The 25,395-nt window shown below is 41.5% G+C and overlaps 1 protein-coding gene across 3 annotated transcripts in view; it reads right to left on the reverse strand.

The window, feature by feature from the left end:
* LOC115560677 (trinucleotide repeat-containing gene 6C protein) overlaps positions 1-25,120 on the reverse strand; it is a 79,020-nt gene extending 53,900 nt beyond the window's left edge. Inside the window, exons 1-3 of one of the 3 annotated variants that reach the window (XM_030380172.1) lie at positions 24,866-24,951; positions 8,852-8,954; positions 1,345-1,366 (exon numbers count right to left, since the gene is read on the reverse strand). In XM_030380172.1, coding sequence (XP_030236032.1) covers positions 1,345-1,366; positions 8,852-8,914 — 85 coding nt within the window. In that variant the 5' untranslated portion in view covers positions 8,915-8,954; positions 24,866-24,951. Of the gene's footprint in view, positions 1-1,344; positions 1,367-8,851; positions 8,955-24,865 lie in introns of all 3 variants that reach the window. The other 2 variants (XM_030380163.1, XM_030380182.1) reach the window with 2 other exon arrangements.
* Between the last annotated feature and the right edge of the window lie 275 nt (positions 25,121-25,395).

The following is a 25,395-nucleotide window of genomic DNA, read 5'->3' on the forward strand; positions in this document are numbered from 1 at the left end:
TCTCGAAGTGTAACATCAGAAACCGTGAAAGAGCTGAACATAAAGGAAATAATCCAGCTCCTAAACCAAAATAATGAAAAGAAGTCTGAAGCGAGGCTTCCAGGCCGAACTGCAGAGGGTGGTGTAGAGTTACACCCCAGTGCCCCTTCCCCATCCCCATGGACCAAAGATCACCTGGGCCTCGCCACAACCACCCCCCTTTCCATCTCATTGGTACCTCACAGGTCTATAGGCTGACACAGTTTTGTGCACACTAACCGCACTAGCATTGGTAATAACGCCAACAGTGCTAACAGCACTATTAAGGATACAAGCACTGTAGAGGAATGTAAAAAGGCTAGCACTAAAATATGCAGCAGAATGGAAATGGAAATGTCAAATGAGTCATGATGAGAGAGAGGAGCCAACTGCCGTGGTCAAATGATGGCCATGCGCTTAACACATAAACTGAATAGAAAAAAAGCTTGTGTGTGAGGCAGGAGAGGGGGGGGGGCAGAGCGAGAGACAATTAGAGAGTGAGAGACACATAGAGAGAGACAGACACAGGGACAAGAGACAAAGACAGAGACAGAGAGAGACAAACATACTGTACATAGATACAGAGAGAGCAAAGAGACAGAGCAAATAGAAGGAAAGATGAAAGATACTATAGAAAGACACTATAGTCTGCTGCGAGGTAGCCAGCAGTGAGTCAGATTTGCGGTCCATTAAGACTAATTAGGTCAGTCATGAATCATTTATTTCAATTATGTCATCAATGAAATCCCATCCTTAACATCCCTAACTTAGCATATAACATCACTACCAGCCTGCCAATTTATTTAAACATTTGAACCTGTCGTCTTTGAGATATGGCCAAATTTGTCAGGGAAAAAATAAATAATATTAATGCTAACAAATATAGTAGGGTTACTACAGATATCATAGGACCCTAATTATAATAATACTAACCGAAAGGATTCATACCGAGGCTCATGTTTCCCACCATAATTTCTGGTGTTTTTTGTATCCCTAGGCTCTCCATAGTGGCCCCAGGGAGGCCCCTGGGTGCAGTTGCAGTGTCCCTAGGCTCCTTATTAGTCTACCTCCAACACCTGACCGCCACTTTGGCTCTGGGGGTAGAGCCCTCTAGCAGCTGAACCTTTTGTTAACGTCTGTCTAAGAAAGATGTTTGACTGCCTTTAAAATTCTGGAAGGCTACAAAGGACATGCCATTAATGCACCCCAATTACAAGTTATAATCGCAGAACAAAGAAAGTTTATTTTGTTCATCAAACAATCAGTTTTGATAATGTAGGGCAATTCTAAGTCAAAGCAATTTAAAAAGATTTTAGCACAGCTTACCTTTAGTTTTCTGTTCCGTGGCCTGGAAGATAAACAAAAATACATAATTATTAGGCGGCTCTCTATTCGCTCAACAAAAATGTATAAATATATTCCTGTTGCATGTTTGAACATGCTTATGTTGCACTATTGTGGCAGGGGTTACTTAAAGGTAGAATATGTAATATTTTGGCATTTAAACATGTAAAAGACTACTAAACTTAAGTTATATATTTTATTTTCTTGTGTACTAACATAATTCCAAGTCAACCAATGCTCATCTCAGGGAAATCAGTAGTTTGAAATTGAAACGTCCCGGGATATTTTTTAGAGTCTGATTGGCGTAATTTCTGCTAGCAATTTCACTAGCATCTGGAAACATCGGAAACACAGGAAACATAGGGAGTGAAGGCGAAAGTCTGAGAACTAGCTAGCTTTCCATCTGAAAAGAGGAGAGATAGCCTACCAGAGTAAACATTGGTTCGGCATTCCCAAGATGGGGGGCTTCGCAAGGAAGCAGGACTACTAACTTCTACTAGACAGGTAAGCACCATTTGGCTCCTCGTGTTATAATAGTTATAACAACAGTACAATAGTACTAACAACAAAAGTAATTATAACCTTCTGTATATTATTTTGATACTGTTGGAAAATGGCGACTATCCTCAATGTTGATAGTGTAACAGTATTATATGAAAGCACAATGCAGTTCAAGGGCGTAGATTTGTTTGGCGACCAGGGGATGTGTCCACATCAATGTCAAATGACGATGATTTGAGACAGATCTGTTTTTTGATTGGTTTGGCGCTCTGTATGCTGTCGATTAAAGCTGTTGGCTCACTAAATTCACTTGGTCGATTCAAAGACGACGGGCAAGAAAAGAAAGGTGGACATCAGAAGCTATTTTAAGAAACAAAGTGTAAGTCATAATTTATTTGCTAGTTCAAGACATAGAGATGCTAGAAACGTTGTATTTTGGTATAAATTTAGTTTGACACTGCTACGTGTAGCCTATATCATTATATGGAGGACGTTCGAATTAACCAAATAGCCTACGAACTATGTCAGCTGTATCGTGCTAGCAGATTTGTGTACCATGACAGCGCTTACCAAGGAAAGGAGAGGCACGCTATTAACCAGCAATACCAACGCTTGCTGAAATGAATGAAAATTACGAGGATGTCTGTGAAAAATCAAATGCATTTCTATGGGCTCTGCGTTCTAGGGAGAACATGAATGCAAAACCGTTTTCTCACTAATGGGGATCGATTTGTTACTTTGTCAGGTGACAGAAGAAGAAACCCAGCCATCCCCTTTATCATACAACGGTGGTGTGGCAGGGTCACAGCAGCAGGTGAACTAAAATAAGGACATGGTGGTTCATTAGATTATAAGTTTTAGTTAGTTATAATATTAAAAGTAGACCTAGTGAATACTACTGGTCTTCTTTGAGATTTGAGTGATGCTGTGTCCCTGCTCATGGCATCTATATTTTATTCATCAGATGACAGAGAAACCCCGGCCAGGTTGTAGCCCAAATAGGGAAGATTAAGGCCTACAGGTAAATTTGACATGGTGTTTTGACAAAATGTTTTACTACATATGTTTGACTGCTTACAGTAGGTAATGCATCATGTTATTTCATTAGGGTGCTGCAGCAATCTTGCCTAGTTGTAGGCCTGGGCCTAGTTCAGGGATTGACCTAGTGGAATTACAGGTGAGATGTCAACATAGGCTATAAAACTATAAAGGTATTTCAAATGTATTTTTTTTTTACACACAAAATATAAAATGTGTAATTAACTTTATAAATGTGATGTTGTCTGCCTGCATATTATCACATGCAGTCATAGACAAGGTAAGAGATTGGTTCATTATATAATGTGGTCTATTTCTAAGGAAACTGATCCAGCTGTAGACAGCAACAGGGAGAGAGGCAGTGAGGGTGAGGAGTCTGACGACAATGAAGAACAGTGTAGAACTGGAGACACTCTCGATATTGAGGGCAAGCCAAATCAACTTCATCCCGAATTAATTTGTGTTCAAACATTGCCCAATAAGGTCCTCCACTTCCAGAAAGATTGGTACAGACAACATCCGTGGCGCCATTATAGCCCGACAGTGAACGGAATTCTTTGCTTCCACTGTGTGAAAACATACACAATAATGAAGAGTAAGCTGTCCAAAAAAGCAGACGGATGGATTTTTACAATGGATTTTCTAATTGTAAACATGCTCTTAGTAGATTTGAAAAACACCAACATAGCAAGGCTCATCACTATGCAGTCACAGTCAATAGCCAAGAGGCAGCCCCAATAGAGTCACAACTCTCAAGTGCATTGGCAAAACAGCAAGAAAGTGGTAGACACTGCCTTGAGAGTATTGTAGATTCTGTAAAGTACCTCGCTAGACAGGGCTTGGCATTGTGAGGGCACAGTTCTGAAGGTCATCTTGACCAACATTTGAAACAGAAAGCCAAGCGAGATACTTGTCTCTGTGACTGGCTGTCCCGCTCACATGACTATAAATAACCACAAGTGCAAAATGAGATTTTGCAGTTGTTAGGAAACAGCATTGTCAGAGGTATTGCACAGACAATCCAGGCTTTACCCGTCATGCAGTACTCCATCGTTATAGATGGGACTCAAGATATCTGTGGAGTAGAGCAGGAGTCCATAATCATCAGATATGTGGACCAGGACCAAGTACCTCATGAGGTTTTTGTTGGCTTATATGAGGTTTCAAGTTCTACTGGAGAAGCAATGGCTAGAATGGCTAAGGATGTTCTCTTGAGGCTTAACCTTCCCATTGCTTATTTAAGAGGACAAACCTATGACGGGGCAGCTAATATGTCTGGGAAGCATTCAGGAGTAAGTGTCAAACACAATATGGATCTCATCACAGTTGCCTCCAGCTTTGGAGACCATAAATGTCAGAGCAATAGCAAAGTCATGCAATGTCTTGAGGGGGGGTCAAGTGTTTTAAGGAGACCTTTCTCACCAATGCCATGAAGTCGATAATGATGGCGTGTTTTTGCCGGGGGTATATGGACCTTTTTTATCCATTTGTGGACACAACTTTAGCAGCTCCGTCCCAAGTTGTGATTTGGCACACCTCCTCAAGTAACTGCTTTGTCAACCAAGAAGAAGGCAGAGTTGGTGATCTCATGCTGGAGTAGCTCCTCAACTCTGAACCCCGGTGACACCCATACTCAATAAACATGAGAGCTATGATTATCTCATCTTTGATTTCTGCTTTGGAAGCCAGTTCAAGATGGACTTTGGAAAAGTAAACTTGACGTTATTAATATTCGAGTGTATCGATAGACTCATTTCTTTAAAGTTTAGGTTCATTAATAAATGTCAATTCCTTTATGTTGCTAGCTGTATATAATAGGTTAAAGATCCCATGGCAAGAAAATTTCACTTTACGAGGTTTTCTAACATTAATACGAGTTCCCCTAGCCTGACTATGGTCCCCCAGTAGCTAGAAATGGCTTTAGGTGTAAAACGAGCTCTAGATATCCTGCTCTGACTTTGAAAAAAGCAAAGCTCAGATGCGCCGATTTGGTTTTTTCCCCGTATGTCTTCATAAGGGGAAATGTTACCTCCCCTTCTCTGCTTGGCCCACCAATGAGACATTAAGCTACGACAGGTTTTTATTGTTGTACACTTCTTTCTGTTCCGCTGTTGGTGTTATGGCGCATAACAAGTCGGGTTCTCTGACGTCTCTGGTATTTCCACAACGAGACTTGTAGTGGGGGTTATCTCAGCCATGGTTAAGAAGGAATTGGGGGGAAAGGAACTTTAGCTTTGACTCCCTGAAGTACATGAACCGCGAGGCACCACCGCCGCGAGGCACGCTGCCTACTTCCGAGGCGGTGGTGCCTTGTCAGCGGGCAGCGGGGCTCCGGCGGGAGACAATCTTGGGCAACAATTCCTCTCTCCTCCTTGTCGTGGTTCAGTCTACTTCAGACTGATGTGGAGTGGAAGAACCAGAGACGACAGAGAACCCAACGCAGTCGTTTGAGATTCATAATATCGTCTGGAGGCGCACACAGCTTTTGGCAGTGATAATATGTATTAGGAACTTTGTCTTTGACTCCCTGAAGTACATGAACCGCGACAAGGAGGAGAAAGGGATTGTCGCCCGCGATTGTCTCCCGCTGGAGCCCCGCTGCCTGCTTCCGAGGCAGCGGGGCTCCGGCGGGAGACAATCGCAGGCGACAATGCCTTTCTCCTCCATGTCTTGTTTCAGTCTACTTCAGATTGATGTGGAAGTGGAAGAACCAGAGACGTCGGAGAACTCGACGCAGTCGTTTGAGATTCATAATATCTTCTGGAGGCGCACACAGCTTTTGGCCGTAATAATATATATTATATGATATATAGATACTTCCTAACTCTGAAATCCTATCCTATCTTGAGATAGAAAGGCATTAACGGGGTTTGGTATTACAGAAGGAGGTGTCATATGCACAACAATTACAGAGCAGGCAATGAAATTCTTTAGTCTTGTCTTAAGATAGGAATTTAGCTATTATAGAACTATCCTAAGTTAGGAATTTCTTAAATGTCCTAAATTCAAAATAACTGTCAATAACTATCGATCTCGTACACATTCTGAGTGCAGAAACAGACATAACCTTATGATTGCCGATCGAAAACAGTAAGGATTACCTAAGTTAAAGGAGATATCCGGTGTTAATTGGATCTGGGATATGTTTGGTATGATAACGAAAAGGAATGTTCGTTTGGGAGCAAAAAAGCGCATATAGATGCGTTTTAACCGATTCTACCAAAACGCTATAAACTTGGAACGAGAGGCATGTCTCATTGGAAAAAACAAAATCCCTATTTTAAACCACTTACAAGGATAGAAGTAGCTTGACACTTCTTTGGCAGTGTAATAAGGGTCTTAACATATAAAAAGAGGCATTGATAACTTTTTAAGTTTAGATTGTTTATTAAAAAGGAAATTTTATACACACAATACCATCAGTAGTTCACCCGTCGACGCCATCTTGTCTTTAAGGCTCGAAAAGTAGATTGGCGAACACAGAGCTTGCGTGATGTTCACGGATGTCACAAGCTCTGTGTTCGCCAACCTACCTCGATTTTAGACAAAGTGTGATACAAAAAGTATTTCGAGACTAATCTGGTAGAAATGCATGAGGATATCTATAAATGGAAGAAGAATTCCCTTTCACCTGTAGTGTGATAATGGCGTCACCTGTTTCAGGACATTCGTCCCGGGTAGAGATTTTGGCACACATCCAACGTTGTTCAATGGGGTCATATTATTCTCTAACAGGTGAGATATTCTCTGCTAAATGAAGTGCATACAAATCTTACCCAGGACCTAGACTATAAAGAAGGCAGTATGGAACAACATCATATATAAAACAAGAATAAATTATAAAATGTACAAAGAAATATCTAGCCATTCATTCATATAAAATAGGATGATATCTCTAAAGAAAAGATCAGGGGTGATGTTGCTAGCAGTAATTATACCAGTGCTGCCATGAACCCAGTGTGCTGGCCATTTGGGTCTGTGTATTGGTCACATATCCTGCTCACTCTTGCCTTGCCGCCTGATGATGCCCTCCCTCTTCCCACTGGTCTTCCTCTTGCAGCATGGCTTGCTCTTCCAGTGGCAGTTTTTCTTCTTCTTCCCTGTGATGGCTCTTGCCCCCTGCTATGGGGGGATTCCAGGTTTCATCAACAGTTGACATCGGTACATCCAATGAGGAGCAATCAGTCTTCCTGCAGCAAGCAGTATTCACATGTCACCAGAAGCACTAACAAAAATCTCGATACAGAGGACATGATCAGCTGACAATATTTATGTAGCTACATTGAAAGAGCTGTCTTGTGTTTTAGCAAACGTTAGTACTTACTTATTAATGTCAAGTGCGTAAATCATTTAGCATATACTTGTCTTTCTCTGTGTGTCACTACACAAACTATGGTTAACTTTTGTGCTTATACAATTACAACAAAGGTAAGGTAAGACCATGAATGTGTCAATGACTTCCAATGCAGGACATGTTATACGCAATAAAATAATACACATGAGCAAGTCAGTCATGCCAGCAAGTCATGTTGCAACAGCTGTGCATCATATCAAACTTAGCTTTCCAACAGAGTGATAACTGTTATAGATGGCTACATAGCCTAATTAGTGATGTGAAATTTTAATATTGATCTACCTTACTGCGATGTCCTATGATATAAAGATAAAACAACGTTCAACACGCTGAAACGTATTACTGTTAGTGTGATTGTTTTGATCGCAGATAACAGGGCAAAGCTAACTTAGCCCAAGATGTAATTCTCCATGCAACTCTTCTACAGCTCATCTAAATTTAGCAGCTTAACGCTACTTTGACTGATGTTAGTTGAGGCTATTTCATTACAATGAAATGACATTAAGTGATTAGACGTAATGTGAATAAAACTTTCATACATTACCTCGTCCGTGAGCATGACCCATGAACCCACCCTGCTACACTACGTCATCAAACTAGTGCCCCGTCCCATTACTCTCCCCTTAACGAGAACACTTGCTTTGAGTTCCCTCCACAGTAAAGTCCCCTCAAAGAGGGAAGTGAGAGTGAGGATATTTTCCTATGAAATGGGACACCACTCAAAAATATTATGCAAATTAGCGTAGCGAACGTGCTACCTTACGTCACGCGCAGCATCGACGAGTCTACACTACAGAAAGAAGCCTATTACTATTTTTATTCACGTTTGAAAATGTGACCTTTGTATCGGAAATAAGACGTCCTACACATTCAGATCGTACAGTTAAATCCATTCTAGGGTTAATCATTTAACATAACGTATAACTGTTTGAGAAACATGGAAAAATTGCCGCTTGCCGAGTTCGCAAGGTATCCAGGGTAATTCGTGATACCCTTTGCTGCAAGTTATGTATCGAGCTGGCTAGCTGCCAAGGGATGATTTTAAGACAAAACAGGCACTCCTTCTTGCTCGCTAAGTTTTGGAACACCCTACCCCTCCGCGGGAATGCGCAAATTGTAGGGCTAGGGCTCAAATCTAGGGCTAGGGGGAGTAATTGGACGGGCCTAAGACTTCTGTTTCTTTTCTTCTTTTTTGATAGAGATAAAGCGCTCTAGTGGCAGAAAATGACATTATATCTTTAACTGGGACACAATAAAAACCCTGACCTGTATAATGATAGTTATTTTTTCCCCTCAACTTGGGTCCACTAGGGTTGAGGAACATTGTATGCAAGCTGACTGAAAACCACTAACAACTCTTGTCCAAATTAATTTGTGTGCTTCCAACAGTATAATTGTTATAATGTCAGCATGTGGGATTATTTGAGGACAATATGGTGTAATGACGTGTTAAAATGTACTTTACTATGGGGCACTTGACTCAAACAGCAATCCAATAGAGCAGTGGAGCAGTATGCATTTTCTGTTGGCTAATTGTTTGTCAAGAACAGGCTGATATTTATAGACATGGAGCTACTGGCGTATCACAATACACACCTTTCTCACTCCATCTTCCTTCTTTTTCTTCTCGTCTTGTTTTTTCTTTTTCTTTTCTTCCATCAAATGATTATCTTGTTTTATTCCGTGCTTCTTCTAGTGGCTACAAAAGAAAAAAAAATCTTTGCAATCCGAAAAGTATTAACATCAGAAGTACTAAACCAATCTGTGGAATTATTAATATTTTATGAAATAAATGTCAGCATCGAACAGAGCTTAATTGCGTTAATTAATAAAATATCAACTCAGTTCAACATGATGCCTTAAAATACAATTATGAACAATGTTATGTGAATAGTACCACTAACGGGAGGACTGACGCTGTTAAAAAACCTATACCTTGATGATACTCATGAATTCCAGACTGCTCTGAGCTTTACTCTTCTCTTTTTGGACAATAATAATGTTGAATGCTGTGTGAACACTTGGTGTATTGCCACCGTTTGGGCTTTTTTGTTGCCCAACTCAAACCAGTGATAACTTATTAAAATGCAAAAGCTTAGTAGCTATCAGATCTCCAGGGGTAAGTCTACCCTTAGGCAAAACGGCAGCACGCCTACGACACTGACAGCATTACAGATTAGGCTAGGAGCAAACAAGGACAACTGCTTCACGTGCGTGTGTGTAACATCTGTCATAGCTCTATACAAATGTTGCTTATCTCCACTTCATGAACCAATGACGAGGCTGTGTTACATCCCACTCCATTACTCAATGTGCAGAAGATTGCCTTGCAGACTCATGGGTTCTCCTTCAGATCCACAAGTAATGTTTAAAGGTCCCACGGAATGCAACTTTATGGATGCTTTAATAAAGATATTAGTGGGCCCCATGCACATTATTTGAAAAAGTTCCCGAAATTCAGCCTTGGTGCAGATTAACAGTCACTACGAGCCAGTCGCATATTGAGCTTTCCCCAAACTAGGGGTGTAAATCTCTGGTTTCATCATGATACGATATTATATCGATTCATTGGACAACGATACGATATTTGCCGATATCAAAAGTCTGCCGCAATACGATTTCGATTCAGGGGCATGCGTCCGATATGAGACGATATCATATGCCCATTTAACACAACCTCTTACAATCACATCAACTCACATCAACTTAATTATAATTTCATCATTTTATTTCTTTGCTCTTCCGGATATTTAAAACAAAAAAATCTATTTTTAATACAAATAATAAAGTGCCACATAATTGCATTTAAGTGCCAAAGGGTTTTTATGGCTTAAATTAAAGAGCCTGTAATGATCTTTCATTTTGAACGTAGACCATTCCCAACCTGTGTGGATAGTTTTCTTCTAAAAACAAAACATCCCTCAGAATTATCTTGGCTGTAAGATAAGGCGTCCGTGTTGCCAGATTGGGCAAATGTTTCAGCCCGATTTGGCTACTTTTAATCACGTTAGGCTGGAAAAACGGGACATATGCCCAATCTGGCAACACAAACCGAAACTAGACATCCTCGCGCTCACACATGTGCTCGCTGTTGCCTCGTTTAACCGGTGAATGGATACGAGCGGCTTGGCGCTTTGCGCAGAAATAGTTTCACAAACATCTGCGAAAGGAGATATATAATAATAAAAGGGTGTAATACTGCGATATGCATCGATGTTTGGGCGTTGCATCGATGCAGTTGGATCGTTCGCCAATCAATCGATATATCGATCTACATCGATTTATCGTTACACCTCTACCCCAAACGCGCTGTTTCGGTGTCTGTAGCTTTAATGCAAATGAGGAGGAGAGAGGCGGGTCAAGGAGGAGGGTGGAGGTGTGGCCCTGAGCAGCTTGCCGCCACGGTACTATGCGCTCTGTTTACAGTGGATGCATCGCAATGGCGAGGCGCACACAGCCTTTTGCCGTGTTATGTAAATATTCTAGAACACTCCAGGTGCTGCGGCATGAGTCATGGAGCTCTATATCGAAAAAATATATCTATATCATATAATATATATCGCCATGGCCAAAAGCTGTGTGCGCCTCCAGACGATACTATGAATCTCAAACGACTGCGTCGGATCCTCCGACGTCTCTGGTTCTTCCACGTCCACATCAATCTGAAGTAGACTGAACCACGACATGGAGAAGGGATTGTTGCCCGGGATTGTCTCCCGCCGGAGCCTCGAGGTTGAGGGACCACCACCTCGGCAGCTGGCAGTGATCAGCGCTTAGGCACCCCCGCCTCCTGCGGCGGGCAGCACCGAGGCGTTGGTCCCTCGGCAGCTGGCAGCGGGAAGCGGGGCTCAAGCGGGAGACAATCGCGGGCAACAATCCCTTTCTCCTCCATGTCGTGGTTCATGTACTTCAGGGAGTCAAAGCTAAAGTTCCTTTTCCCCAATCCCATCTCAACCATGGCTGAGATAACCTCCACCGTTCTGACAACTGACATACATGCCAAATGCAACATTTTGTGCATCAAAGTTTTGTTTTGCTAGCATGTGTTTTTTGCAGGTGTTGACTAGGGTTAATAAAGCAATAGCACAGGAATTCCACCCTTTTGTTTTTTAATGACATGTCTAAAAATATTAACTTCTAAATTAACATTCCAACCAGTTTTTGCATTTCAGGCCATCGTATTCATCCCAAACTCTATAGGCTGTAGCCAAAGTAAGCAATACAAAAAAGACAAAACAGAAACAAAGTTCAAAACGAATGTGATATGACAGATGATATTATCCTCCACAAAGTAGAGAAACTTTGATGGAGATGATGCCCTGCCCTTTTCAAGCGAATCACCCGATCCTAAGGCTCTTTGTCTCCTCACACACACACACACACACACACACACACACACACACACACACACACACACACACACACACACACACACACACACACACACACACACACACACACACACACACACACACACACACACACACACAGGTATAAGCGGCTTGGGGCCCCCAATCGTGTGTCGAGTTTTTTTTTTTTTTCTTTAATTCAGTAAACCACACTTAGTGTTTCACTTCAAATACAAGAGTTTAAAATAGATTTGTTATTTCAGTACCCTCTGAGGTTTAAACGACACTGGTTTGGGGTAAGTAACAACTATACTAATACAGGGATGGATTACTCTCATTGGGGCCTCAGATCAAATACAGAATGTGATATGTCTTAATAGGGCTTCCTTAATCATAGAAAATGGGTTATGGGTTGATGTCTGAATAGGACCCCTCAGGTAAATATCACACGATACGTGATGTGTTATATCTAAATGCCCTCTAAATACAGAAATTCTGCTCATGCCACAATATCTGTGTGGAACCCTGAATGTATCTAATCAAGTATGGACCAAAATATAGGCCAGGCCTTTAATGTAGGCTTCTGGTTGGGGGGAAACTAAACCCAGTGCTACATCTGTTCGCCTGTACAGGCCCTGCAAGTCAGGTTATAGTCTATGAATCTGAATGAATGAAGGTATTGCCCATCTCCAGCTGCCCATCCCCAAGATACACCTGAATACAGAAAATCCCATCTAACAAATCAAAGTTTTCTGGGGGAGGACCCCAGACCCGCCCCACTCCCCCATTTACACCCACTTTTGGACAAATTGGAGGAGGGGGGGGTCTTTATTCATCTTTGCATGAAGAGTGTGGTTTGCGCCAATAATCATCAAGCACAGATGAATCCGAGGTGGTGGGGGGGCCAAAAGGCTTGAAACAAATTCAAAAGGCTTTTCCAGCCCTGCACACACACACTTACATTTCTTAAAAATTCCAATAACTCTGATTAAGACAAGTTCATAGATCTTGTTTACGACATTTTTGGTTATTTTGACTCTTGGTTGATTCTGAAAAAAAAATAATAATAATCTATCGGGACGGACATTATGGCATCAAGAGGCAAAAATGTTCAGAATGCAAAATGAAATAGAACCTTATGAATTACGTTTTCTTTTTTCCCCAGATTCATTTTTTTCCCGTTTTTCTTTTCAGATATCGCCACAGGATAGCTGGTCGTTTTGGAATAATATACATGCGGATAGAACGATCATCAGTTAAATGGTTATCTGTTGGTCAAAAACACGGGGCAGGCGAGTCTGACAGGTTTTTTGCGGCATGCTTGCCCCTGTTTGCAATGCTTCACTGGAAAAAAGCTTTCTTTTAAGGCATTGGTTCTCAAAGTGCGGCCCGCGGAAACATTCCTGGCAGCCCGCATTGACATACAGATGCAAGTAAAAAAAAAAATTATATATATTATTATTTAATTTATTCTTTTAATTATTATATCAATATTAATTTTAACAAAAGGAAATAAATATAAAGAGAAAAGTCGACTCTCTAGCTTTCAATTAAATCCTGTTACATTTGCTAATTCTAATCCAACTGCACATTACTTTGAAAGAATGAACCTCAGTTTTCTGATGCTGACCTCACTTGACCTCACTCCCAGAGGTCCACGGTGCATTGTTTTTTTTCACCACTAGGATGCTGATGGCGTTTCCCGCCTAATTTTTATTCCTTTGGCGGCCCTCAGTCCAATTCTGGGTTCCTAAATTGGCCCTCAGCTGTCAAAACTTTGAGAACCCCTGTTCTAAGGGGATGTCAGACTCGGTGCCACCAAGTCCTGAATAGATTCTTGTTTAATCTGCGGATCACTTTCACTAGTAATGTTGTTTTGAGGAGGCATGCTCTGGTAACACAGAGCCGTTACTTTTTCTTCACATGGGCTACTTTCATTAAGCGTATTTTTACGGGTCCAATCAATAGTATGTTTACAGAATTTGCTAAATTTAGGGTCTAATTTCATAGTTTTTATGAGTTTTTATGACTTGGGCGTCTTAGACGGCTTCTTCGACCTGTTACTCAAAGTAGCGACACGTTGTGAGGGGACAATCCTCCATCCCCTCTCAAAACACTGCGATCGAAAACGTAATTATGAATTTATGTCTACTCCGCCAATTTTTGACATTATCTTTATTCTACTTCGTTTAAGCATGCTTGATTCTGATTGGCTTGGAGGAGGGCATTAACCCGGCAGACTGCCCGTTGACTTATCGGTTGTACTTGCTGCTGACTGAGCACAGCGTCATCAAATAGTAGATCAATACGCCGCTTGCATGTTTTTCTATCACAGAAATTTCAAACATGAAGTCCATTGTAAAAATAAACCTTTTAATAATACATTTAATAAGCATTTAATATGAATAAGAAAAAGCATAATTATTAAAGTATTTGAATTGTTTTATTATGTTAGCAAGAAAGAAATAGAATAAACAGGATAATCTCCTCAAAGCAGGGCAATAAAAGTTTGATATGCCCGGCTCGTGGAAGCTTACCGCCCGAGACGAAGCCGGACATATCAAACTGTTTATTGCCCTGCCTCTCTGTGATTATCCCTCACATCAATTTCAGCCAAATTATGGAAAATTTGGAAAATTCTGCAACATTCCACGTTTTACAGTTAATTCTATTTTTAATACCACATTCCGCAATTCAGACCACGATTTCCGCATTCTGGAAATCACGTTTTGGAAATTGACAATTCCACCACGGAGAGGCATTACCAATCCGGAATAATAACACACACACAGTTTGCCCTCCCTTACATAATGAAAATATTATTTTATTCAGGCAAGTCTAGGGGCTAAACGATTAATCAAATTCTATCCAACATCGCAATGTTGAACTGGATTTTTGAAATCTCAAAGGCTGCGATTAATTTTTTTTTTAATGTTACACAATCTTACCAATCAGAGTCGGAATCTGAAACACAGGGCCACGCGGGGTTCACGTGAACGCAACCCTCCGCTCATGTAACATGTGACCGATAGCAGTAGAAACGGTACAGAATGAGGTTCAAATTTCTTTACTTATCACACAACTTTTACACATGTTTTCAGGAGGGTGGCCACTACGTAAATGGCAAGTTTCTGTATACATCTGAATCTTACTTGGGGTTGATATAATGTTTGCATATTAACATATTGAATTTGCCATAACTCATAACTTGCCATAAGAGTTTTTACACAATTAATACCAATTCACCGATCTTATTAAAGGTCACATGGCATACTACTTTATGGATGCTTTAATACAGATATTAGTGGGCCCCTAACACAGTATTTGAAGACGCTCCCCGAAATTCAGCCATGGTGCAGAATTACAGCCACTACGAGCCAGTCGCACATTGAGCTTTCCCCAAACGCGCCGTTTCGGTGTCTGTAGCTTTAATGCAAATTAGGAGGAGAGAGGCGGGTTAGAGAGTGGGGGTGTGGCCCTGAGCAGCTTGCGGCCACGGTACCATGCGCTGTTTAAAGTGGATGCATCGCAATGGCGAGGTGCACACAGCCTTTGGCCGTGTTCTGTAAATATTCTAGAACACTCTGGTTGCTCCGGCAGGAGTCCTGGAGCTCTACATCTAAATAATATCATATTATACATATATAACTATATCATAGGGCTGCTTGATTATGGAAAAAATCCTAATCACGATTATTTTGGTCAATAATGAAATCACGATTATTCAAATGATTATATTTTAGTTTGAAAACACATTGTATTTATTCAGCATGTCTCTCCCTAAAAAAAATTTGTAACTGAGAACTTTGAAATTTCGCCTTAAAAAAATACACAAAATTGTCAAAAAGAAAATATTCCAATCTAAAATGATAGACAGATATGTATCCAGCTGTTCAGCCCTTTTTATAAAACAGAAAAAAAAAAAAAACTAGATTAGGTTAATTTTGTGATAGTTTGACGCTAAATTCGAAATCGAGGTCAAAATTCGATTGATCGTCCAGCCCTACTATAACATAATATATATTATCACAGCCTAAAGCTGTGTGCGCCTCCAGACGCTATTATGAATCTCAATCGCGATTGTCTCCCGCCGGAGCCTCGCTGCAAAGCGAGTTATCCCGGTTATCCCTCGGCAGCGGGAAGCAGGGCTCAAGGGGGAGACAATCGTGGGCAACAATCCCTTTCTCCTCCATGTCGTGGTTCATGTACTTCATGGAGTCAAAGCCAAAGTTCCTTTCCCCCCAATTCCTTCTCAACGGCTTCCTATCTCATGGCTGAGATAACCCCAACTACAGCCTCGTTGTGGAAATACCAGAGATGTCAAAGAACCGACGTGTGATGCGCCATAACGCCAACAGCAGAACGGTTATCCAAATAACAAAGAAGTGTACAACACTTGCGTTACAGTGTGTGTAATCACACACACACACACACACACACACACGCACGCCGCTCGTATGGTCGTAGCTCATCGTCTCATTGGAAGGCCAAATTCTCTGGCAAGGCAGAGAAAGGGGAGGTGGCACCGTTTTGGAATCTTTGGAAAATTCCAAAACGGCACATCTGAGCTTCATTTTTTCAAAGGCGGAGCAGAATGCCTAGTGCTCGTTTTACACCCAACAAAATGTCTAGCTACTGGGGGAGCATAGGTAGGCTATGGGAACTCATATTAATGTTAGAAAACCTCAGAAAGTGACATTTTTATGCCATGGGCTCTTTAAGGCAAGTCCATAGATCATGCTCATCCAAACATATCCACATCCTAACCGGACAGACATCATGGGTCCCAACGTCAAAAATGTTCAGCATGCAAAATAAGGCCCGTACACCAAGTTAGTCATCGATCATCTATCGGGCCAAGAAGCCAAGCGTTTAACTGAAACCGACATTACCCGGATACCCATTGAAAACGTTTGGCCGCTCAGAGGATGAGATATAGGCCATCAAAATAACAATAAAATAGGAATAACTCCTACAACAATTTGTATCCAAAGAAACACTGTGAATACCTAATAATTAATATAATCAATTGTTATAGGGGCCTTTAATGTAGTACTCGTAAAGCATAACAATTTCCAACAATACCGAAATACGACCCATTCAAACTTAAGGCAGCTATGTGGAATTTCAATTAATGTGCTGACATGAGCTATGTTTCATCTGATTCATCTTGGTAACTATGCTCATGCCCGCCACATGCACGTGATCGGTTCGTAACACCGTCAGCGAATGACGACTTAATAAATGTCTGCGTCACGCTCGTCTTGGTCGTGCTCTGGTTGTTGCACGTATTTGGGTACATACATTCCTCATATTGATAGACATGCATTGCTTTGTTGCTGGTGTTTCCACCTCTGGCTGAAACAAAGAAGCGAAAAAACGTACAAAGTTTGTAAGTCGAAGCCAGAGATCTTGAAACCAAACCAGTTTCAAAAGTCTGTCTGCTCACTGCCCACTGTTTTTGCTTCAGCTGTTGATGCACGTGTTTTTGTTGTTTACTGCATTAGGTTTTCATTCAAATAAATTGATGTGGCTACTAACGACCCACACTGAAAGTGACATTTTGAAAACAACTTGAATTCAGATCAGAATTTATGAATACATAACACTATCCATGGTATAGCAAAATCCATATTGTGGCGAACATAATATGTTCATTCACGTTTGTACGGCCCAATACTGTCTGGACTGTCAGAGAAAGACTAAAACGTTGTGAAAACAGGCAACCAGTGCTCGGTTTCCCAAAACCTTCTTTTCGCTACGACATTCGTAACCTCTACTTTAAGTTCTACCTTAACATCTCGCGTGTTTCCTGAAACGTTCTTTGCTATGAATCTCTTCCGTACGTCGTTCATTGGTAAGGTTGGTCTGAAGCGCTCGTAGAAACTTCTTAGCTCTAATGTAGTGATGGTTCAGCTTCTGACGCTAGTCGCCGCCACTGTCACCTTTAAAAATCCCTGTGGCACATGTAACTGCCACATTGGCAGTGTTCTGTGTCACGAACACTGCCAAAAAGACACTGAAGAAAAGAATTGCTGGAAACTAGGGCTGCAACTAACGATTATTTTAATAATCGATTAATCTGTGGATTATTTTTTCGATGAATCGGATAAAAAAAAGAAACATTTGGAATTGCAGCATCTTTATTCAAAAACTGAACATTACTTCAAATTCACAGTGCAGACTGAAGTGTAAAAACACCAGGTTATTGGTCCAACATCCCGGAACTATTAAAAGTAATATTAAATTATAAAAAAATTAAAAAAACATAACTGTGATAACACAAAAAAAAACATACAATGTATGATATACTTTTATATGTATATAAGGGATGTCCATGGTTAACCAATCAAACCTATTGATAACATTTTCGAGACTCCTTGAAATAGAACTTGTAATATTGCTTTAATTGCTGATAAGATGATGATAGTTCAAGATAGGACATTAAACAGGTCATAATTCTATCTTTACTATCCATTTTATATTACTGGCAAAACAAGTTTTCACCAAAATAATAATAAAAAAAAAAATCTGTTGCATTTGAATGCATTAATCATATTACTGAGCCGACCTGAACACATCACATTTGACACTGTGACCATTGGTCCGTTTTTTTTTTTAAGCTAACTAGCTCTAACATGGATTTAAAAACAGCGTTATTATTTTTAACTGACGGGACTTTCTACACCGTCCGGTTGTGTGATTACTACCGCTGCTTTGAAAGAGTGTTGATGCACGCAGTGCCGACTCCGAGCCCGTCTGCACAACGTCTGCAGCAGCAGCAGCTGACAGAGTTTTCGGTTGAACTAGACGGATACTGAGTTGAAGGAGTTTTTTTAACCCAGACAGTGAAGGTACAACACATTTACGTAGGCCTACAGTCCAGTTTTAAGATATGACCAAAATACAAGCTGTGGTCGCTCACACTAAAGCTCGCTGTGGGCGTGCATGAACCATGATCCAACCTGTCGGCGGCTGGCTGTAAACAGTGCTGCGCCTATGAGTAACTTATTAATCACGCGACACAAGGAATCGACGACCAAATTCATCGATTTTATCGATTCGTTGTTGCAGCCCTACTGGAAACACACAAGCACAAAATAAAAGGATAGTCATGCAGGATAGCAGTGTTACGACAGTAGCGTATGTGTGTGAGCAAAAATGGCAGTGCGCGCGTGAGTGAGTGTACGAGCGAGGGGTAGTGGGTGTCAGTCTAGTGTCAAGAATCTGTGGCTGCTTCATTCCGACCATATTCCGACCTATAAGAACCTGGGTGGTTTCAGAAGTTTGCGGTTTCGGTCAGCGGATTCGCCGGCTTCGTGTGTACGGAAGGCCAAACCGTACAAGACCTTTGCGGCTTCGCCATGAAATCAGCTTTGTGTGAACGGGGCCTAAGAATGGGTGTGCGAAGCCTACACCCTATTTATGTACTGTATATGTCAAAACCACAAATTCAAATTCTTGATTTACCGATTTTCGAATGTTATTCGAATACTTCTTGGCGAATATTGAATATTATTCTACTTCGTTTAAGAAATTCGATTTTTCAACTGTTAAAGCTAAATAGAATTGTATTCATCGTACAAATCAAAAATGAACAAAAGTGTCTTCTAAATTAAGGAAATTATACTAGGAAACGAATAAACCTTTATAAGAAACGAGTGAACGTAATAAGTGGTCGAAATACTTTTTTCAACCACCGCCTCTTTCCCTTGACATTTAGCTTTTGCGTTTAAGATATTAAGTGATTTCTTAACGATGATCCATGGCTGCCTATGTAAATGTTGGTACACATCGAATAATCAATTATTCGTCCATACTAGGGATGGGCATGATTAATCTACGATCGACTAATTGATCGTTAAGAATTTCGGCGATTACGTACATTTTTCATTGATTAAACTAATGCAGTGTGCAATTCAACATTTTACCACATGGGGGCAATATTTAAATTTGCGGCTCCTCCCCCGCAATAAACATCCCGCTTTGAACGGTGAACTCTTTACGCCTAGCAGCTATAAAAAGCTATAAAAACGATAAAAACTACAAAATGACTTAATGCAGGCTATGTGGAAAATGCGCCGACTTTGGCTGAGCCTGGCTCCGCCCTCTTCCGCTACGTAGCTAAGATGGCTGCCGTTGAGTACGAAAAGTGTACATCGCCATACACTTCGCGATTTGACCGTTTTCAGTACACTTATTTTCGCCCGATCTGAATCGGAATGCCTACGTACTCAAACTTAGGCTAGTAAGTACGGATAGTATGGATATTGGAACACAGCGATGTAATCATGAAGCAGGCGAGGCCACGGCGAAGTCTGGTGTGGGACCACTATGATTTAAAAAATTACTTCTTGGGGAGCACTATAGGCCTACCACTCAAGGCGAGGTTAGCATCGAAGCAGAAATAAAGAACTTTCTGAGCCCCTGGATTGTGGGAAGTTGTTCCCCCGCCTTGCCAAGTTAGCACTGAGGTATTTGTGCATCACGGCAACGTCGGTCCCCTCAGAGCCAGTGTTTTTGGCGGCTGGACTGACGGTCACCAGGCTGCGGTCGCATCTGACCCCAGAGCATGGCAACACGCTCATCTTTCTGAACAAAAATCCGTAGACTGGGCTTATGGTTACGAATGACGTTAAGGCTTTGAGAAGGTTTCGGAAAACAGTTAGCATCCGTAGCCAATTGAGGCCAAATGAAACGGCATGTTTGAATTAAGGATGTTGTCTCGGCTGTTCTTTGTATGGGCCGTGGGTACAGCAAGGCGAGGTCAGCTTGACTCGCTTCCAATCATTTCAAAAACTTGCAACTTCAAAATAATATTGTATTTATTGTACAAATCAAAAATGAACAAAGATGTCTTCTAAATTAAGGATATTATACTAGGAAACGAATAAACCTTTATTAGAAATGAGTGAACGTAATAAGTGGTCGAAATACTTTTTCCAACCACCGCCTCTTTCCCTTGACACACACTGGCCGGGCGGTGCGAAAAGCCCGCACACAGACCCCTACAGGTAACAAAAAGCAAAGCAGTCTCAGCATAAACAGCAGTGTTTCCCACACATTGACGAGACTATGGCGCCCCGCCATAGTCTAATTTCGTCCGCCATAGTCTCTGCGTGCACATGAATTATTATTATTATAATTTTTTTTTTTTTTTTTTTTTTTGCTCAGACGAAGTTCGTGTCGCTCTCATTGGGAAAAAAAAAATCGCCACATACACCCCCCCCCCCGTCAACAATCGCTCCATACCCCCCCCCCCCCCATAGTCTCCAAAATTTCTGTGGGAAACACTGAACAGTATTATATAATAAGCTAAATGAAGTAGTGAAGTAAATTTAGTTTTCATTTCAAAGTCAATTTTTCTCTATTTTTTTTAATCAGTGTAGGCTATGCTATCTACGCCCATGGTTAAATAAATGTTTAGGCCTACTAGAAGGATTTCGACCAATGTTTTATTCGCAAAGACTGCGGTATTTTTTAGAACGCTGTCATGCACCTGCGCATGAAATCGAAACTCGATCGCGGAGCAATCGATTTCAGCACGTTCTTTCTGGAAAGCGCCGTTTCCGAACGACGTAAGGAGTGTTTCCTAAGAAGACTCCTAAGAGACCGTTCGGGAACCAAGCCTATGGAGGTAAACACAGTGTTCCAATACATAGACCAATGTACACACGCCGTCCATTGATTGGTCGACAGAATCGCACGGAAGTGCGACAGGAGGATAATAACAAACAAACATTATTCGCAAGTTATTTCTGGACAACGGCGAAAGCTTTGTTTATGGAAGAAAATGTCACGCAAAAGTTTGCTAACCTTCTTGGACGACCTACATTGTTGATCTTTGTTCATTGTGCGCGTTCTTCTTTTTCCTTGGATTTAATAGCACTGTGTGGGGCTGCTATGAGGTCACGATGGTAACGTAGCTGCCGCGGCTATAGCTTAAACCCCCCCTATCATAAGGGTACTGTCGGCGGTGAAATCGCGAGCCGTAACTGAGCTGCACCGAACCGCACCTTCCCAAGGAAATGTGCCATAAGATTCAGGTCTCTTTAGATAAAAGTGGCTACTAAATGACAATAAAGTTAATAGTAATGTAACACATCTCAACATTGGTTGAATCCAACCCCACACCACTGGTCCAGGAAACAGCAGTTGTTCTCCTCAATATGAAAGAAGGGGTGGCATAATGGACCTTGACCTAAGCTGCTTTATTGTCCTTCTCCATGCCGAGGCCACCGTAGCCAGGTCAACTGATTCCCATCATAAATATTTATTCTCTTTTGCCAAGAGGCTGGGCTTGTACACTGCCAGTGCAGTTGCCATGCTAAAAATAGCAAGTTGCTACTCTACTGAAAGGCATCGGAGAGAGTGGCAGTGACGGTGGGTGGTGTCATGGTGGATCAGGGAGGGGGAGAGAGAGGAGGAGACGCTCTGATTCATTTGAGCCACTGTCAGACAATGACACAGCTAGGGGAAGGGGAGGATGGATAGAATCAAACACTCTGGTTAAACAGTAAATGCATAACTACATATTAAAATCCTTTGGCTCGTCATCACTCGCTGCTGCACCACACTCATATTGGGCTGCTTGTTATCAAACAACCTCCTGAACTGCTACTGGGGAGGCTAGCAGTAAACTGCTGACTGGTTGGCTGGCGGCTTTTGGCTAAAACTCAAGTAGGGATGGAGCCAAAACAGCTTTTTCCAACTATGTGCACAGGTCGGGTCTACAAAAGATTATGCTTATTAATAAGTGTATAGCCTTATAGCCATTGCTTCTTGAAAAGTAAATCAAGATATTGAAGTATTCTTTCTATCTGTCCCATAAAATATCATGCATTGTCTCACTAGCTAAATAACTAGTGAGTGTATTAATTGCAGAAGAACAATTTATTTTTACATAAATATAACAAAGTCCCTGCATTAGTAGGCATATGCTAAGCTTGCCTGTTAGCCACGGGCTAAGATTAAGCTGCAGCAATAGATTTACTCTAAGCTATGTCTATTCAGTAGGCATAGGCAGAGCAAATTTGGCTGGTACAGGCAATGTAGTTGCCTGCACTCACCTACATCAGTAGGCCGTCTACATCAGCAGGTGAGTGCGAAGCTAAATCAGTAGACATATCATATGCTAAGCTACATCAGGAGACGTAGAGGAAGGCGCCTTTTAAGCTACATCAGAAGGTACTGGTTTAGCTACGCACAGGCTAAGCTACAGGATAGCAGTATGGAGGGACTGACATATTCCCTTAATCCTAGTTTCTGTTCTCAAGATGAATGTAACCCAGGTATCTGATTGGTGGATGTGAAGAGTGAGTATGGCCAGGAATGCCATCACTGCAAGACAAACACAGGCACAACGAGCATCTGGAAGCATGCTAGCTACCAGCGGCGCATGCACATCGCACATACACCTGAACACATGGGGACCAGGACTCTTTCAACACAACTCTCTAAGAAGAAAATAAAACTAGAACTGCAAGCAGTTATGCAGGGGTCCAAGAAGTGTGCATTTCGCCGGGACCAGGACTCTTTCAACACAACTCGCTAAGAAGAAAATAAAACTACAGCAGTCCAAACCAAAGCAGCATCATAATGTAAACGGTAGGATGTCCTAATGATGGCTCTGTAGAGCACATTAAATATCTCAATCTTAGAAATGTGAGACAATATTGAAACACAAAAAAATGTGTGTTCCTGTAGCACTGCAAAATGATTCGAAGCAGAATGTCCACATTCTGTACATTATCTGAGATCCTTACTTGTTTAATTTCTACCTATATTCATGTGAGATATAATTATTTCACCAACTACCTGTTCCAACTTAAATCTTTTAGTTTAAAGAGATGCAAAGAGCCGTAAACGTAACAAAAATGGGTTTAATTCTTTATCAGAGAATGCGTTATGGAATTAAACAACCCAAAGAGGTAGAGAAGATCAATAAGCTTTTGCCTTCAAGGATGATCATCCCATAAAGGGTGTCTCAAGAGCCAAGACAGCTATTCACTGAGCCGTAGCCTATGACAACACCACTTAACTGCCGGTTAAGCTTCTGATCACCAGCTCCTTGCTCCTGCACTGTAGGCCCATGGGAAAAAGGGCTGACCAAAAGAGTCCAAACTGAGAGCAAGGCTATATGTTATACAGCAATAAGCACACAATGTTGTCTCTTTCTGTTATCATACCCCCTTGGCGCCTCCCTTTGAATACACTGGCCCTTTCACCAGCGTGGGCAATGACAGGGCCCAATGACCACATCCCCGAAAAAAAACGAACGACACCTCTCTGCCCTGCCTATCTAGGACACAAATTAATAAGCAATGTCAACAAGTGAGCAATGGATCATGCATTATCGAAGGGATGTGTGGACCATATGTGCAGAAGTGTGTACGTGAAGGTATAACGGACACAGAATGGCATTCACCTGCAGTGAATCATCTTAACAATAGTTCATCATTCATGTACGCATGTTACGGTTTCTTCGGCTACAGTCCAGTTTTTTGACAATTTGCGATTTAAAAATAAAATATAGTTAAGCATTCATTTAACATAGGCATCGGTTTAATCTAATCAGGAAAAGCAAGCTTAAACAATTCCCTGCTGACCTAAAAACCTGCGGGGGATATGGTTACAAAAGTCATAGGGAAACGTTTAAAACAATTATCAATTTCGTCAAACTTGACAGCACAAAAAGCAAGCATTAGTTGAAAGGTGGCCTCAGCTGAACCTGGGTATCGAACATTTTGTCCAACATAATGCTCAATGCATTTCATGCATTCGTGCAAAATGCTTTTTTAGTGCAATTGAATCAAATGCAACATGTATCAGTGTTATCGATACAAAATAAGGAAACTACCTATTCAATATACCAGAACAAGAATTGGCAGTGAGAGTAGTATTTTTTCATAAGGACCCCTGTTAGCTGAAGGAATTAGCATTGGGGGATATCATTTATTTGAGGTACATCATGTATGCAAGCTAAAGACTGTGTGCATGCAGATTTGAAAGACAACACTTTAAATCTTCCCCGACTGGCGATAATAAAACCCTAGACAATGCAATAACATCGACGTCAGAGGGATTAACGCTAGGCTGAATGACCGAACGGCACAACATGTTTCACTACTTCCACTGGCCTGCATTAGATGTTTTACAATCGTATTTAAAAGTTAAACTAACATTAGCTATACCCGAGGATGCGAAAACAAGTTTTTGCAAGCTCGTCCGGATGTATAGGGTGTCCATTAGTGTTCCCTACCATGAAGTGTTCACTGGGTTCTTGTCGACGCTGATGCCTCTGCAGCCATTTTGTAGTAACTGGTCGGGGAAGGAAGGAAGGCGCTCGCAACGCTCGCATCGCCGCTGCGGGGCCACGTGACCATCAACAACAAACACACTAGTCCCCCTTTTCTTACGCTCCGCCTCGCCGTTACTATGACAACAACTGTGTTCTTCAATCTTTCTCTCACCTGGCATTTTATTTCATTCCTCATCTGGCAGCGATTGATCTGAGTTCGCTACGTTGCTGTGTGTGTGTGTGTGTGTGTGTGTGTGTGTGTGTGTGTGTGTGTGTGTGTGTGTGTGTGTGTGTGTGTGTGTGTGTGTGTGTGTGTGTGTGTGTGTGTGTGTGTGTGTGTGTGTGTGTGTGTGTGTGTGTGTGTGTGTGTGTGTGTGTGTGTGTGTGTGTGTGTGTGTGTGTTTGTGGGACGTAGTTTTGCATATCACGGCAAGTAATTTGACAGTATGACTGTCAGTAACCTGTCAGTATGACTTTCACGATAAGTAAAG

The sequence above is a fragment of the Gadus morhua genome, chromosome 2, assembly GCF_902167405.1.
Source record: "Gadus morhua chromosome 2, gadMor3.0, whole genome shotgun sequence".
Taxonomy (NCBI): Eukaryota; Metazoa; Chordata; class Actinopteri; order Gadiformes; family Gadidae; genus Gadus; species Gadus morhua.